At 42.6% G+C, this 17572-nt stretch overlaps 1 protein-coding gene across 1 annotated transcript in view; it reads right to left on the reverse strand.

The window, feature by feature from the left end:
• Nucleotides 1-17572, reverse strand: part of LOC309389367 (acetylserotonin O-methyltransferase-like) — a gene marked incomplete at its 3' end in the record, with an annotated part of 31634 nt that overhangs the window by 3468 nt on the left and 10594 nt on the right. Inside the window, exons 5-7 of the mRNA XM_081947638.1 lie at nt 2253-2371; nt 1354-1494; nt 1070-1192 (exon numbers count right to left, since the gene is read on the reverse strand). Coding sequence (XP_081803764.1) covers nt 1070-1192; nt 1354-1494; nt 2253-2371 — 383 coding nt within the window. The remainder of the gene's footprint in view (nt 1-1069; nt 1193-1353; nt 1495-2252; nt 2372-17572) is intronic.

Here is a 17572-nt window from a genome sequence, read left to right on the forward strand (position 1 = left end):
CAAATTGAAATCTGGGAAAAAGACCTATACATTTTATTAACCAATTTTTATTCAGATCTTGTCATAGAGGTGTAATGTTTTTTGGGTTTGATGAGAGGAGGTTGGATATAAATAGTAAATGATTTTTAGCCAACTATAATAACAACAAGCTCAGTGTCTTTAACCACTAAGCCATCATCCCCCCCTAAAGTATATTATATTATAATATATCATTTTAATATTCATGTTTTGTTTCATTCAACAAAGTCCAATTTTTAACTTGCATCAATGTTTGTTATTGGCTGTCTATAATCAGCCAATGCATACTTTCCTTTGACAGTTTATTCAACTTGAAATATATTACTGCTTTCATTTCTGTGGGCAGATATAATCTATTAATATTATTTTGCGGTTGTAAGACAGTTTTATTGCTTGTCAGTCCAAATTGTCCAGTTAAAATTCCAGCATTATATGGGCCAGTATTGATGATTTTTATGGTGTTCCCACTTTTCAGTATTGTTATTAGCAATTTTCTCACTCTGTAGGTGTATTTTTAGAAATCAAATTTTTAACTTATATGTCTTTAATGATATCCAATTGTTTTGTGGTGGTTGGCTGCACAGTCAGCAGATGTTAGACTAGATTTGGCATTTTAATGCACCTATTATCCACTAAGCACCTGGGATAGGCTGATATTGATATTTGATATGTTATTTGATGGCACTAAAGCTGCTTCCAAGTAAAGTTTCCTTTTGCAATTAGAGGCTAAGAAGTAATAACGAATCACAGGGTCATAATGAGAGGTCTTATTAGTTTGTAACACAGCCACCAAAATATGAATGAATCTGATCTGCATAACACAGGTCCTTTGCATTGTAGAGCAGAGACAGCTGGAAGAATCACTCTGGAATCACCCTTTTTTCAGCATTGCAGCTGAATAGGTTATTCTAAGATGCCAGTTGAATGCCCAGAAAAACTGGATGGTGAATTTGAAATGACACTAGATTTAGGGGAGTTCAAAACTTGAGCCATGTATGAACTTTGCCAGTTCCTTAGCAGATTTAATTTTCTATGATTAAAGAACACCTACCGGGTTTGCAGGCCTGGTAAACTTTATGAAGCAGTTGTGAACATCTCTCATCTGGCCAGTCGTGCAGAATCCTGGCCAAAATGTACAGGTCTGCTTCAGGAATAGGATCTCTAAAAAAATTACCTACAAAAGTAAAATCTCATTTAGCACCATGTCTTTCAGATTATTCCGACAGAATAATCTGTTCTCCCTTTCAAAACTACAGAATCCATTCTGTCTGTAAAAGTTTCCTGTGATTATAAAGACCTGAGTTCAACCCACAAGTAAAACATTGCATCTTTTACCTGCATGGAAAGTGATCCGGGTCTCTTCTGAAGGCAAAAAATGGTTCTTGGAGGCTTCCACTACTTCAGGGAGGTCAAAAATGGTCACAGTACATTTTGGGTAGATTGAAGTCAATTCCTTAGCTAAACCACAAGTGTTTCCTTAAAGACAGCACAAAATGTAATTAAGTAAGTGCAGAACAAAAATTTGTACATATCCAGTTTTCCCCCCTAAGTTACCTTCCTATTATTTCGCTATAGCTGCACATCAGATTAATTGGAATCTAATAATTTAAAAAAATAGACAAACTTCTTTCAAATTTGCTGTACTCTTCATATCATGGAAAACAAATACTAATAAAGAAAAAGATCAGCGATTGAGTCAATTGGTTCTCAACTTTCATATGGTCCTTCCAGGCTATAAAACGTCCTTAGGCTGGATGCACTAAATATTCAAAATGTCCAAAAACATTGGCATTTGATGCAGGTTGAATCTCAAAGGGCATCAAATCCTACATCATCTTCAGGCATGGTCTCTTGCCAATGTTCTCAGGCAATCCAGTTTAAAGGCCCTTTACTCATCAGCCTGCTATTCTCTGATTTCACTTCCTTCCCATCTTTGATCAGCACTGGAAAAGGGGAGGAGGAGATGACTGTTTTCTTTCCAGAACTGTCTCCTCTTTTCAAACACCTCTGCTAATTTCTCCACGGACTGTTATACCGTATCAGGTCAGAGTGGCAGTTAATCATCTTTAAAACAGGACTAATCCTAAGTCTACTATAGGCATTCCAAAGTGGTTTTTGATCTCCTAAGGGTTTCTCCTTTTCCAAATGCAGATGAAAAGATTTGTAAGAGAAGCTAAGAACCCATCCATTGTCCCAACATGTGACGAAGAAGGCAAAGCGATGGCTGAACTTACCACCCAGATCACAAATGAGTGGGAACTGGGACAGGTCAAAGGCAGAAAGCACTTCCCTTCCTAGCACAGGCCAGAGTTCATTCATGAAGTTGGAGAAGGTTTGTAACTCTTCCTTTGATCTAGAATTAAAATAAACATTTCTAAATATATAAAATGCTATTGTTATTGTTTTTACATATCTATTTGTGTTTGAATTAAAGGAACTCTTATTACAGCATCACTTAAATGATGTTGATCAGAATTTGGAAAAATCTGCATGTGATACCTGGAAACAGTCCTACAATTTTGGTGAAACATGTTATAATGTTCTTGAAATAAAGCAGATTCACATAGGTGCTCTAACTGCAGAACTGTGCTTTTTTTTGTAAACTTAATTTTAGTTTCTTATTGGCAAAAGAAGAGCATATCTGAGCCAGGACACTAACCTACAGATGTCCAATGAAACTTCGCTGCTCAGAAGACACTAGAAAGAATCTTGCAGCCATTTAATAGCTGACTCTTTCATTACAACATAAACTTTGGTGATTCTATTGTTTTTAAATGATTAAGAAGCTGAGAAATTGAAGGTCTTTTGTATTTTCAAAGTTAAGAGTTCATATTTGGAAGTATTAGCCCACCTTACCTTGAAAGTTACAAATGAATACTGATAGCTAAACAATGTTTGAATATTTTCAATTTCTTCTAGTGAACTCATTGTTCTTGGCTTCCCTCGTTGACCAAAAGGACCTTCCTTCAGCCAAAATATTTGGTATTCCTGAGTGTAAAAATGGCAAAACATAGGTGTCCATAAGATGTCCCAGGATAAAGTATGTAAAGCATTATTAAAGAGAGAACCACACCACACTTAAAAGGAGTCCTTCAGCAAAGGCTCCTGAATAAATTTCGCTGCTCTGGCATTAGAGGACAGGTGCTCTCATGGAGCGACCTGAAAACCAGGAAACAAGGAATAGGAATAAATGAGGAACGTGTGTGCTTATATGCAGGTCTGGTTGGCACACCTTGGGCCATTCCCTGTAGTCCTGACCCGCACCCGGATGGAGGACCTAGTGGCTGCATGGAATAGTGCGGCCGCCGGGGCCTTGGACTGGGTTGCGCCTTTGCGGCCTCTCCTGCGGCATCGAACCACCCAGGCCCCTTGGTTTACCGAGGAGCTGGGGGTGATGAAGCACCGCAAGAGACGCCTAGAGAGCAGATGGAGATCGTCATGCTCCGAGTCTGACCGAGCACAGGTGAGAGCCTATTTACGGACTTACCTTGTGGCATTAAGAGTGGCCAAACGACAATATTGTGCCACTCTTATTGCGTCCGCAGATAACCGCCCTGCCGCCCTGTTTAGGGTTACCCGCTCCCTCCTTTCACAGAGGCCGCGGGAAGCCCCCTTGCAGGGTAGAGCAGAGGAATTTGGGGAATATCTGCAGGACAAAATCGCTCAGATTCGCAGCGAGTGGGTCTCCGTTAGCGGTCTAGAAGAGACGTCGGAGGTGGGTCTTGAGGTGCCATCCTGGGAGGAGTTTGAGTCTGTTGCTTCCCACGATATGAACAAGTTACGTGGACGAATGCGAGCCACCACATGTTTACTGGACCCGTGTCCCTCCTGGCTTGTACAGGCATCCTGGGAGGTCACACGAGGCTGGCTCCAGGAACTAGTGAACGCTTCACTGAGAGAGGGGTTCTTGCCGGCCGTCTTGAAAGAGGCGGTGGTGAGGCCCCTACTCAAGAAGCCTTCTCTGTACCCAGCTGAGTTAGCAAATTACCGTCCCGTCTCCAACCTTCCCTTTTTGGCGAAGGTTGTAGAGAGTGTGGTGGCGCAACAGTTCCCACGGCACTTGGAGGAAATTGATTATCTGGACCTGCGCCAGTCCGGCTTCCGGCCCAGTCACAGCACGGAGACGGCTTTGGTCGCGCTGGTGGATGATCTCTGGAGGGCCAGAGATGGGGGTTGTTCCTCCATCTTGGTCCTATTAGATCTCTCGGCGGCTTTCAATACCATCGACCATGGTATCCTACTGCGTCGCCTGGAGGGGTTGGGGGTGAGGGGCACCGTTCTGCAGTGGTTCTCCTCCTACCTCTCTGGTCGGGCGCAATGTGTGTTGACAGGAGGGCAGAGGTCAAGCCTGAGGCCACTCACCTGCGGGGTGCCGCAGGGGTCGGTCCTCTCGCCTCTCCTGTTCAACACATACATGAAGCCACTGGGCGAGGTCATTCGTGGGTTCGGGGTAGATTACCACCTGTACGCTGATGACACTCAGCTGTACATCTCTACCCCGGACCACCCCAGCGATGCCGTCGAAGTGATGTCCCGATGTCTGGAAGCCGTACGGATCTGGATGGGAAATAACAGACTCAAGCTCAACCCGTCCAAGACGGAGTGGCTGTGGCTACCGGCACCCCGGTTCAACCAGTTGCGCCCATCACTGGCCATTGGGGGTGAACAGCTGGCCCCCGTGGATCGGGCATGCAATTTGGGCATCCTCCTGGATGCCCGGTGTCAATGGATGACCATGTGACAGCCGTGGCAAGGGGGGCATTTCACCAGGTTCGCCTGGTGCGCCAATTGCGTCCCCTATTGGACCGGAATGCCCTCTGCACAGTCACCCATGCACTTGTGACGTCCCGACTGGACTACTGTAATGCTCTCTACATGGGGCTCCCCTTGAGATGCACCCGAAGGCTGCAGCTGGTTCAGAATGTGGCCGCGTGGATAATTGTGGGAGCTACTAGATACTCCCACGTAACACCTCTGCTGCGCGGGCTGCACTGGCTACCTGTGGCTTTCCGGGTGCGTTTCAAGGTGTTAGTTATCATCTTTAAAGCGCTCCATGGCACAGGAGCTACCTATTTGCGGGATCGTATCCTGCCCCACACATCCCTTCGGCCGATTCGCTCTCACAGGGAGGGACTCCTCCGGGTGTCGTCCACTAGGCAATGCCAGCGGGCGACGCCCAAGAGTAGGGCCTTCTCTGTGATGGGCCCGACCCTCTGGAATGACCTCCCTCCGGATATCAGAACTACCACCGACCTCCGCTCCTTCCGTAAGAAGCTTAAAACCCACCTGTTCAATTTAGCTGGCCTGGCCTAATACCAATTTTAGTCCCTCAAGTCTGTATTTTTAAATTTTTAGGGTTGATTTTAGTTGATTTTAACTTTTATTATTCTGTACAGTTGAATTTAGGTTTAATTCGCTTTTAAGGGAATATATTTAAGGGTATTTATCTTTTGTATCTGTTTTTAATGAGATGCCTGTACACCGCCCCGAGTCCCTCTGGGGAGAGGGGGCGGTCTATAAATTTTGAAAAATAAATAAATAAATAAATCTTTAATGCCCTCCCTCCATTAACTCCATGTCTGCTAGACCTTATTTCTCTTGAGGAACCTGGAGGTAGGGCACCCCTCCCCTATGCCTCCCTTCAGAGTATCTGTCCATTGGTTCTCCATACCTGACTTGAAAAAAATAGTGTCAAAACTGTTCAGATAATTTTCCTTTAAACTATTTGAGAAAATGGGAAATGATGAGAAAAGGGAAAATGAAGAAAGAACTGGCCTTTTGTTTTAGGAAAATATGTAAGAGTGAGGGCTGAGTATATGTGTACAGCTAAGTGCAACAAATTTTAGAATATGGAAATTGTATGTATGTATGTATGCATGTATGTATGTGTGTATATATATATGTATGTGTGTGTGTGTGTGTGTGTGTGTGTGTGTGAGAGAGAGAGAGAGAGAGAGAGAGAGAGAGAGAGAGAGAGAGAGAGAGAGAGTCAGAAATTTCATATTAAAATATATTTTACTATGTGTATTGTTTTCACCTTCGCTTAAAAAGCATTAACAGAAACAAGAATAGACTGAGAATCAGTGAATTTACTAGATAATTGACAGTAAGGTGAAACTAAGTTAATGAAATAAAAATAGCAAATGAGGAAATATCTTTTACTCAAACTTCCTCAAACTCCCCAAATAAGTTACTTAGTCCTAGGCACTTCCACACCAGGACAAGCTCCCCTATAATAGTATGTTGCTGTATCCCATTTGTTGGCCTCTGTCCTCAAAGCAAATCTTTGCCTTTTGGGAATGAATATTTCTCCTTTCCTCACAGATGTCTGGATCTCATTTTTATTTACATTTATATAATCCTGGCTTGACCTGAAACCCCAAATTATTCTTCTGACAATAGTAAAAAATACATCTCTTTAAGAAAGATATGCAAAGAAAATTTCAAAGAATTAGAAAATGCTAATGTTTAGAGAGTTATTAGACTATTGAAAGATAGGGGTTGGGGTTGAGAAGGGCATGAAACAAAGCATCTAGTTTCAGAACAAATGTTTAAACATAGAAAGTTAAGCTTGAAAAAAAGGATTTAAAAGATGTGGAACCCAAGATTTAATATATTCAAATAAACTTAAAATGCTATTATTGCAATAATTATTATATGCATACACTATAGAAAATTTGAAAAGATTCACTCCTGAGCATTTTAAGAAGACTTATTTTGGAGATTAAATATTAATTTAGCTACAGGATGGGTAAATTCTAGAAATCAAGTTAGATGAAGAGAATAGTCTTATTTGCCATCTGCTTTTTTCAATCTTCTTTTTCTTGACTATTACACAGTCTAATTTGTTGATACTATAGATTTCTCAAAAGACCTTAGCAAGGCTGGTGTAATTCCATATAAGGGAAAAGATGTAAAAAACTGGATAGAAAAACCTGAGATTAGTAGCCTCTTACAGATACTACAGTCCATCCTTCACAAACAGAAAGTGCTGAGTTTCATGGCTGAAGTCTTACCCACACAAAAGCTGAGCAGATTCCGAGTCAGGCTTTCAAGGGATAGTTTCATGAAATGCTCAGGATAAGCCTCAGTTTTAGGCAAAAGAAGTAAGAAAAAGGGTACGTATCAGCACAGCACAGGTGTGGTTACAGGAGTTGCTTAATCAACCCGTCAAGCCAGTTCTGATCCCGCCACTTCTTCATTGTAGATGTCAGGATGGCTGGTGTTCTCAAGTAATAAAAATATCATTTTTGGAAAACATTTGCTTTCAATGCAAAAAGAATCCTAGCACAACAATAGTATATGTTATTTAAAGTATATTGGCTGGTTTTCTTTTCTTTTTTTAAAAACTGTTTAGCTTTCTGGCTTCTGTGCTGACTTTCAACTGCAATTTCAATTTTATCAATTATATTTTATCTCATCTTCCCTCTGATAGTGCCGTATTATCAGGAGCTGTATTTGGGCTGGTCTTTTTAAAGTTTGGTTCACGTCCCATTACTCCAGTGCTTCTCAATTATTTTCTGTCATGCCCCCCCTAGGAAGAAGAAAACATTTCGCGCCCCCCCCCGCGCGACTGTAAATAGTATCATTTGTCTATAACAATTATTGTTCCAAATCCAATTACAACTGCAATGATATGATATAATCCTTTCCTTGTAGGGTCCGATCAGCAGGATCAAACAAAAATACAGTCCAAATGTTTCCTATAAATAAGACATGTTATGAACTTTAATAGTGAAAAAAAATCTTTCAAAGTTCGAACCCTTTTAGATAAAGGATAACACCCACCAGATACAAGGAACTTTATTTATTTTTATTTTATTTATTTATTTGAACTTGTTAGTCGCCCCCACTCCCCACAGGGACTTGGGGCGACGTACAAAAGCAACAAGCAAGACAGTATCAACTTTGAGATTTTCAAAAGACTTTTTAAAATGCTATTTCTGTTCCTTGGGATACCGTGTTTCCCCGAAAATACGCCAGGGGCTTATATTTTTTTGACCCACGAAATATGGCCTTGGGCAGCAACGCAGCAGCCATGAGGTGACCAAGCTTATGAGCAGCCGCCCGGCAACCCCCCTTTCCAGCCGGGTACAGCGCCGCTGACCGACCTAGCAGTACCTGGAAGGCACCAAGCAACGCGAGCGCCTGTTCGCCGCCCTCCGCCTCCCGCGGCTCGGTGCCTTCGGAATGCCCCTAGGTGAGTGAATGGGGCTCTGCATGGCTGGAGAGGGAAGTTGACAGAAAGAAGGAAGAGACTTTTAAATGAATTTATACTCATAGACCACGTTCAACAGTTTGCTTTTCCTCTCCCCGCTCGCGCGAAGGGCATCTGCGCTGCTGGCGCCGTCCGCCGCTTGGGTTTTTTTTTCAAAGCACGGAGGATGGATGCCGCTCTGGAAGTACGCTCTATGGTTGTACAATCTGCAGCCCACAACCCGCCTGTTGCTCCTGGCTCCTCGTTTGCACCCAGATGGAAAGGGAGCCTTCGCGCCCCCCTTTACGGAGCCTCGCGCCCCCCAGGGGGGGCGCGCCCCACTATTTGAGAAACACTGCATTACTCTATGAGGAAAATATTGTTTCTTTATTACCCTCATTCCATTCCCCACTTGCTGCCTGTTCCCTTTCAGTGGAGTGGCCTGCCACCCACCAGACGTTTCCAGAGATGGGTTGATGTTAGCTTCCTGGGCTGTGACTCCTGGAATGGGGAAGACTATGGCTACTTACATTTATCCTTGCTGCCATCTCTATTACTACTCTCAACTGTTGCTCCACTTCCTCCTAACAGCACTTTGGCATGGCTGGACTTTCTTAATTGGTCTTTTGCTTTTCTCCAGCTGGACTTCAGTTCTTCCACGGAATGCATTGCTAACAAACCCAGGCCTGGCACTGGGACTTTGTATATACTGTATATTAGCCGATCATGGGTGGTGGGCTGAATATATGCACAAAGAAAGAAAGACAAAGGCAACCAGAAATGTGACATTAATTGCAAGAAACTATTCATTGCAAACTAATTTAAGGAGAGCAGAGTGTCCCAAAGGTGCTGTTTTTAAAGGAGGGAACTGGACTTCCTTATTTTTACTTTGAATACATTTTGCTTCTCATCCAAGAAGCTTCTTCAGCTCTGACAGGATAGTGGGGAATGGAAGGATTTATATTCCTTGCATACAGCCATTATTCTGTCAGTGCTGAACAAGCTTCTTGGATGAGAAGGGAAACATCTTCAAAGAAAAAACAAGAAAGTCTAGTTGTCTCCTAAAAAAAGCACCTTTGGGGCAACCTGGATGACTGAACATATCTACAGACAGATAGTAGAGTTTAGAACATGTTTTGTCCTCCTTTTCATTGTAAAAAAGTTGGTCACCTTAGTTATGCAATTCTTCAAACACCTGAACATCTAATCTGTGTCTCTCTTTAAAAATTCCAAAGAGACATGCTAATTGATGAGACTAGAAGATTTAAGTTAAGAATGTGAACAAACTTGCTTTACTAGACTTCAGTGAATTATTTCTACAACGTAATGCATCATTGATATATGACTCCAGAGAAATTATTCCCAGACCTGGGCAGCAGACCTTTGGTTGACCAGTTGATGGCAGCAAAACACCAGAGAATGGATTCAACTTTTCAGATGGGCAATTCCATATTCCACAATGAAAATCATGCTGGCCAATATTTGCGGTCAGGCAAAGTTTCACACAGCAGCCTTGCTGCTTGATTCCCCTAGAGCAGAGCTTTTCAACTCGGAACCTTAAGCTCTGTGGACTTCACCTCCTGGAATTCTGGCCGTTGAAGTCCACATAGTCCACGTTGAAAGATTGAGGTTGAAAAACATAGATTATATACAGGTAGTCCTCAATTTACAATAGTTCATTTAGTGACCATTCAAAGTAACATTACTGAAAAAAGTGATTTATGACCATAGTTGACTCATATTTATGGCCTTTGCAGTGTCCTTGGATCATGTGATCACCTTTCATGAACTTCTGACAAGCAAAGTCAACAGACAAGCCAATTTTACTTAACAACTGTGCTAATAACAACAATCACTGCAGTGATTCACTTAACAACGGTAGCAAGAAAGTTCATAAAATGGGACAAAACTCAACAAATGTCTCTCAGCAACATAAATTCTATGCTCAATTGTGGAGATAAATTGAGGACCACCTGTACTGTACGTTAATCCTGATGGTCACTTAAACCATGAGAGTATTAAATTCAAATGCAGCTCAACAGCGCTACCCAACAGAGAGGATGGGGCTTTGCGTACAATGTTAGAAAGCAGCTTGAGAATCAGGAAATGTGTATTTTTTCTCATTTCTTTAGCAACCGTGTAGCTTGTTTATGGGCTGAGAGGAAAGTGAGGAAGGGGAAAAAGAGGATGGGTCCAAAAAAGAAAAGAATGATATATTAGTTGTACTAAACACAAAGAAAAATAGTGGGGAATGAGCCTCCAATCTAAATATAAACAATTGAGGCTGTAAACTAGCAGAAGCATTTTGAACTTGGCTGAATAAAGTGACTTGCTTTGATATGGATTTTGCACTGGACATAATCAGATAATTAAAAGCCATGAAATATTATTTCAATATATTATCACAGCAATGAGTTTTTTCGATGTCGAGATAGAAAGATTCAACACTATCCACTATGGAGCAAAAGTTTGTGAATTTGATAGATTTTGCTGCAATGGATGAATCAACTTCTTTGATCAGACTGTTGAAAGAAATGTCCTTCTGGGTTTGGCTCCAAATGGGGAAAATGACACTGGAGACATGGAGTCTGCTTGGAAAGATGGACAGGACCACATGGCTTGAGTCCTGAACAGAAAAGGTGATCACGTGCTTCAATGTTGGGTGAAGAAGAAGAGAGCTAAGAAGGGGCTTGCAGGGTTTTTTTATAATCTGTTTGGCCCCACCTATCTGTTTCCTGTTCCTGTGTAAGAAATGTATTCTTATTGGTTGTCAGACTCCCATGGGCCATGCAGGAGCAACTCTCTCTGCTGTGTTTTGTATCCAGGTTTGGTTGAGTTCTGAGATGCCATGTGAGGAGTGGGTAAAGGCTAATCATGCCTTAATCCCATCCCCCTGGAGCTGAAGGGGAGAACTCTTTATTATGTAAAGGGACTGGCTTGGACATCTTAATGGCCCTTTGACAAAGGGCATGGGCTGGAATCTGCAGGGAGCTACTTTGTCTTTAAAACATGTTTCTCCCTTTTCACATCCAGGGAAATGTAATATTCTGCCTTTTCAATATTTCCTAGGATATTTCATTTTTCTAGGGGAGGGATTGGTTTTAACTTCCTACAAGACAAAAGACATTATCAACATTTATTGCTGACTGAAAGTCCCTTACCAACATTTTGCATGAAAAAAATGAACTTGTAGCTTTTGGTGATTAGATAGGATAACAGAAATAGAAATAAGACTAATATCAGGGGTGAATTTCAATTAATTTTACTACCAGTTTGCTTATGCGTGCTTGCTCGCATGCTCGCGCTATCCAGGAGGGTGGTGGAGCTTCCTGCTGCCTCCATTACTGGTTTGCCCGATCTGGGCGAACTGGCAGAAACCCACCTCTGAGTAATATGATGTAATTTGAAATGGAGAGGTTTAAAATCTATTTGCTCATGTAACTTCTGTGAAGAATTTTAGAAGCCATTTCTTTATATTGTTTTCTTCCTTTTCTATTTTTCTTTAACCCTTTTCGCTTTTCTTGCATCTTTTTCTTCTATCTTTCCATATTTTCTTCCTTACCTTGTAATGTAGTTGTAGTAGTTGGTGCTAGCTTTTATCTTCTTGTTTAAAAGTTTTAATAAAAATTATAAATAAGAAACACTCAGATAATTATGGATCTCTGTATTTGCTGCTTATTTGTTTATTATTGTTACTGAAGGAAGTCATATGAAAAAGAAAGCACACTGTCTTTGAGGTCCGTGGTTTTGTGTATCATAACATAGTAAAAATCACCTGGCCCTTAGCAGTTCTTAAAAGTAGGTAAATACAACTTTAGATGAACAACAACACATGACATATTACATTGTGTCATAATTTATTTTACAAAAAGAAAGGCAAAATGGAGAGGCTATGCATGGAAAATTAAGTATACCCTTACTGCTTTCATAGGAATGAAGATGCTAAGTAGCAGCCAGACGCTGCTAATCAAGTGCCCTTCATTAATTGATCGTCAGCAAGTGTGATTACCACTATCAAAGCCAAAATTTAGGAGGTTGCTGGTTTCCAGCATTGAGGTATTGTATGTGTTAACAGAATGCTGAAGGGTAAAGATCGATCAGCAATGCTCTTAGAGAAGCAATTGTTGCTGCTCATCAATCCGGGAAGGATTTTAAGCAGAGGTGGGCTGCTGCTGGTTTGGACTGGTTCAAGGGAACCGGTAGTTCTGATCACCGGCTGGGCCCGCCCCTCCCCCCCTGTCCCAGTGCTAGCCTGTCCTATTTACCTCACTCTCTGGCTTTGTTCCCCACCACGAAGGGCAGCTGATTGCCACACCTCCACTGCTCTACTCACTGTGGCTGCCTGAGAAGATTTGCTGTGTGTTTGAAGCCGCGTGAAAATGGGGAAGGCGTGAGGGAAGCGCGCACTCACATTTCTGGCGAACTGGTTGTTAACGTTTGTGCAGCCCACCTCTGCTTATAAGGCCATTTTGAAACGATTTAAAGTCCATTGTTCTACAGTGAGGAAGGTTATTTACAAGTGGAAAACATTCAAGACAGTTATCAATCTTCCTAGGAGTCAATGTCCCAGCAAATTCATCCCAAGGTCAGATTGTGCAATTTTCAGAGAAATTGCAAAAAAATCCAAGAATTACATCTCAAACTCTACAGGCCTCAGTTAGCATGTTAAATTTTAAAGTTCATGACAGTTTTCTACAATTAGAAAAAGACAGAACAATTATGGTTTGTTTGAAAGGGTTGCCAGAATAAAGTCTCTTCTCTCTAACAAGAACATGGCTTAGATTTGCAAAGTTCCACCTGAACAAATCACCAGACCCATGGGCTCTTTCCTTTGGACAGGTGGGACCAAAATGGAGATGTCAGTGAATAATGCATAATGCCATGTTTGGTGAAAACCAAATACAGCAAATCAGCAGAAACATATCATACCAACCATCAAGAACGGTGGTGGAACAGCTACTGCATCTGGTGTGTTTCAGAATTTCTCATGCTTAATTGTTTTTTAGAGGAGCTGTCAATATTGAATTAGCAAAGCAATATGTGAGTCCTGATCTGGACTTCAGATTTCCTCTTGTACTCTATTGTTTGTTTAATGTGTATATGAAAATTGCCTTTGTATGTAAGCATTGGAAGAACTAAATATCTATAAGGAGATTAATTTTTGTCATATGATAAGAGTTTCATCTATCTCTTTATTGCCCAGAATTGGTTCTCAGGATTTTTGCAGCCATGATCAGGGATCTCTAATTATGGTGAAACCATTTTTGATAAGAAAAGGATCAGGTATATAATCTGTAGATGTGGAAAAAGAATAGAATATATTTGTAATTAACAAATCAACATTTTGATTCTGCAATTTCCTCTTAAACATTTAACAGGAAGGAATCAGGGACAACATTATTTTCTTCCTAGAATACTATGAAAGAGGCTTCCTTTCTTTAACTCAAATGTTTGGAAACCAGCTTTGCAGAGGAGCACATTAAACTCGGATGCTGACCATTCTCTCCCTTTAGAGAAGAGCAACATTAACAACGAGTAGAAGTGGGCTGCTAAAGGCCCTCTTCTATCTTCATCAAGAAGCGTTTCCACTATTAAAACACCACCACCTGTTTCAAAATAAATTTCAAAATATATATTTAGAGATGAGAAAATGCTGCTATAGTACTTATTTCAGCAGCCCAATGAATATTTCATAATATTTTGAAAATACCCAAATTGTATGTTATGAATCATTCTTTCAAATATGTTACATATATTCTTGCCAATAGACAATACAGGTCAATTTGTTGTTGTTCTTGGATAGTTTGTCAGTTTGCAGATATTTTAAATACTGTATTCTACACGTCTCCCCTCAATCTTTTGAAAACATTGACCATGTAAAACTTTTTCTGTTCCACTTTGTTGCCCCCAGGTTTCTAACCCTAACCCTAAAATTTCCTTGTCTAAGCTATTGGCCAGTCTTGCTGAATATTTTTTTTTATATTTTAGTGTACTGTCCATGTAATAGTTTGTCTTGTCATTCCTCTTTTCTATTCCTTGCAGATAGTCCTGAAATTATGACCACAACTGAGCCCAACATTTCTGTTGCTAAGCAAGACAGTCATTAAGTGAGTTTTTCCCTTTTATTGCCAGAGTTGTTAAGTGTATCACTGCAGTTGTTAAGTGAATAATGCCATCATCAAACAAATATGGCTTCTCCATTGACTTTGCTTGTCAGAAGCCGGCTGGGAAGGCTACAAATAGTGATAACACAACCTATTCAGTTAGAATTATAGCTGTGATGTACATCTGTTGGTTTGTTTCTTGCAGTGAGCTGGTGCATATATTTGAAATTGGCGTCTTTAAATGTTTGTGCTAACTGTTTCTTTGGAACAAGTTTCAACACAGGCAACCTTATTCTGTTGTCTTTGTGTTGTTTTAGATGCCCAGTTATTCTTTGTTTCGATTCTTCTACTTCTTTCGTTAGAGGGCTTTGGTCTTTCTGAGGCAGAGAAGGTGCCTGGTTTCCAAATGAAAATAATTCTATATCTGTTCTGTCTTCCTCTACTGGCAACTCTCCTTGGCTTGATTGACTGTATAGTCTGTGTTACTTCTGGAGAGCCTCTTGATTTCTTTGCCCTGGGAAGATTTCCCCAGTTCTTCCAATTCCGCTTCTGTGAATACTTTATTTCATATTATAAATTGTCATTGATATTGTTAGATTCGGGCAACGAGAGAACAGACTCCGGACACGTAGTGACTTAACAGCTCTTTATTAGTAGTAGTAGTGATCCAGCTTGCTCTGTGGTCTGAGGGTTCCCCTTTTATAGGAATCGGGTACGCCTCTCGACCAATCAGAGTGATACCTGTTTCCCGCCTTAGCGGCGGACCTGAGAGGAGACTTACTGCGATATATGTTAATATCTAACACCCCTCCCCTCTTAGATGGAGCATTCCTGTTAGTGACATAATCTTTTAAATATGTGGGTGTTTGTCTCACACGGGTGGAACGCCGTAGTTCGGTTTGAGCTGGAGTGGTTGCAGGATCGGTTTCGTCTGCTCCTTCTGCTTCTCGTTCGGGGGTCTGCAGGCTTCCGTCGCTTTGGCGCAATTCTGGTTCGCCATCGACCCCTGGTTCTATCCTGGGCTCTAGGGTGTCGTGCTCCTTTGTGTTTGGGCTCTCGGATGGCTGACTTTGCGCTGGCAGATAGTCTTCGTTCGCGGCTCGTAGGTCTGAGTGTGCCAGGCGACCCCGAAGTTGATCTATGTGCCTTTTCCAATTTCTTCCATCTTCTAGCTCCAGCAAATATGAACGTGGACCCGTGATGCCAATTACCTTTGCCGGCATCCACAATGTTCCCCCTGCATAGTTGTGGGCGTATACTGAATCCCCTATGCTAAAATTCCAAATTTTGCTTGTAGAGTCTGGGGGCGATGTGGCAGAGTAATTTGGGTGAAGACGGTCCAGGTGAGACCGTAGACGGCGGCCCATGAGTAGTTCAGCGGGGCTCCTACCCGTCGTTGCGCTGGGGGTAATATGCTGAATTAAGAGGTAATGATCGATGCGTGTTTGCCAATCACCTGGACCCATCCTAGCGAGGGCCTATTTTGCGGATCGCACCATTCTCTCCGCCTGACCGTTCGATGCCGGATGGAATGGCGCAACGAGGGCATGCCGAATTCCCTGACTAGCTAAGTACGTTTCAAATTGCATGGCCGTGAACTGAGGCCCGTTATCGGAGACCAGGAGGTCGGGCAGGCCATGAGTGGCAAAAAGTCGCCGTAGTACCTTAATGACTGCCTCTGCCGTGGTTGAAGTCATTAGGACTACTTCTAGCCATTTGGAGTATGCATCCACAACTATAAGAAAGGTTTGACCTTGGACTGGCCCTGCGAAATCGATGTGTATTCGCAACCAGGGTGCTTTTGGCTTCTCCCATTCTGTGGCGGGTGCTTCGGGGGGTGCTGGTCTGGATTCTTGGCACGGATCACAAGTGGCCACCCATTCCTCTATCTCTTTGTCCATGTTTGGCCACCAAACGTAACTCCTTGCTAGCGCCTTCATTCTAACGATCCCCGGATGCCCAACATGTAACGCTTCTAACACATTTCTACGTAACGCATAAGGAATAACAACTCGATCCCCCCACAATAAACAACCTTGTAACACTGAAAGTTCATCACGTTTTGCCCAAAACAGTTTGAATTCCGGCCCCACGTTTCCCTTTGGCCACCCCCTCCAAACCCAAGTTTGAACTTGTTTTATTACATTGTCCCTATAAGAGAATCTGGCAACGTCGCAGGAAGAAACAGGTCCTGAGTCCAAACAGTCAATTAACAGGACCGGTACCTCGGGAGTGGGGTCTGGCAAAAGATCCGGGAGTGGGCAACGGCTGAGTGCGTCTGCATGCCCTAGAGTGGAGCCCGGTCGATGGATCAGCTTGTATGAGTACGCGGCCAGGAAAACAGTCCACCTGGTCATGCGTGGGGAAAGGGAGACTGGTGTGGGGCGGTTTCCCGCCAACAGTCCCAACAGCGGTTTATGATCTGTAATTAGTTCGAAATCGCGGCCGTAGAGGTATTCGTGGAAACGTTTAACTCCAGCCACAGCGGCTAACGCTTCCCTGTCCATCTGGCTGTAATTCCTCTCGGCCGACGAAATAGTCCTGGAGTAGAAGGCGATGGGTGCTTCGTTCCCGTTTGGCATTTTGTGGCTGAGGACTGCGCCGACGCCGAATGGGGATGCATCGCAGGTCAATACCAGAGGTAGCGTCTGGCTGTATTGCACTAGCAGCGAGTCGGTGGTGAGCAGGCGCTTGACTGCGGCGAAAGCTGCTGCTTCGGAACGTCCCCATCTCCATGTTGCGTTCTTTTGGAGGAGTCGATGTAATGGTTCAGCAATGGTTGCCTTCTGTCTCAGAAAAACGCTGTAGAAGTTAAGTAGTCCGAGGAAGGCCTGCAACTCGGTCTGATTTCGTGGTGTGGGGGCGTCCTGGATCGCCTTAATTTTCTTCGAAGTGGGGTGTATTCCCCGACCATCGATTCTATATCCCAGGAATTCTACACTAGGCACGTTAATTTGGCATTTCTCTTTTTTGAGGCGGAGACCCTTCTCTCTGATTCTGGTTAAAACAGTTCTGACTCTTTTTAATAGTTACTCCTCGTTTGCAGCGGACACCAAGATATCGTCGAAGTAGGGGACAACCCCCGGTATCCCTTGCAAAAGCCGTTCCATGACGCTCTGGAACAGACCTGGGGCAATACTCACACCGAATTGTAGCCGGTTGCATTTGAATGCGCCTCTGTGCGTCACTATAGTTTGGGCCTCCGCCGTGGCGCTGTCCACAGGCAATTGCTGGTAAGCTTGTGCCATGTCTA

The sequence above is a fragment of the Natrix helvetica genome, assembly GCF_964273705.1.
Source record: "Natrix helvetica genome assembly, chromosome: 3".
In the NCBI taxonomy this organism is placed as follows: Eukaryota; Metazoa; Chordata; class Lepidosauria; order Squamata; family Natricidae; genus Natrix; species Natrix helvetica.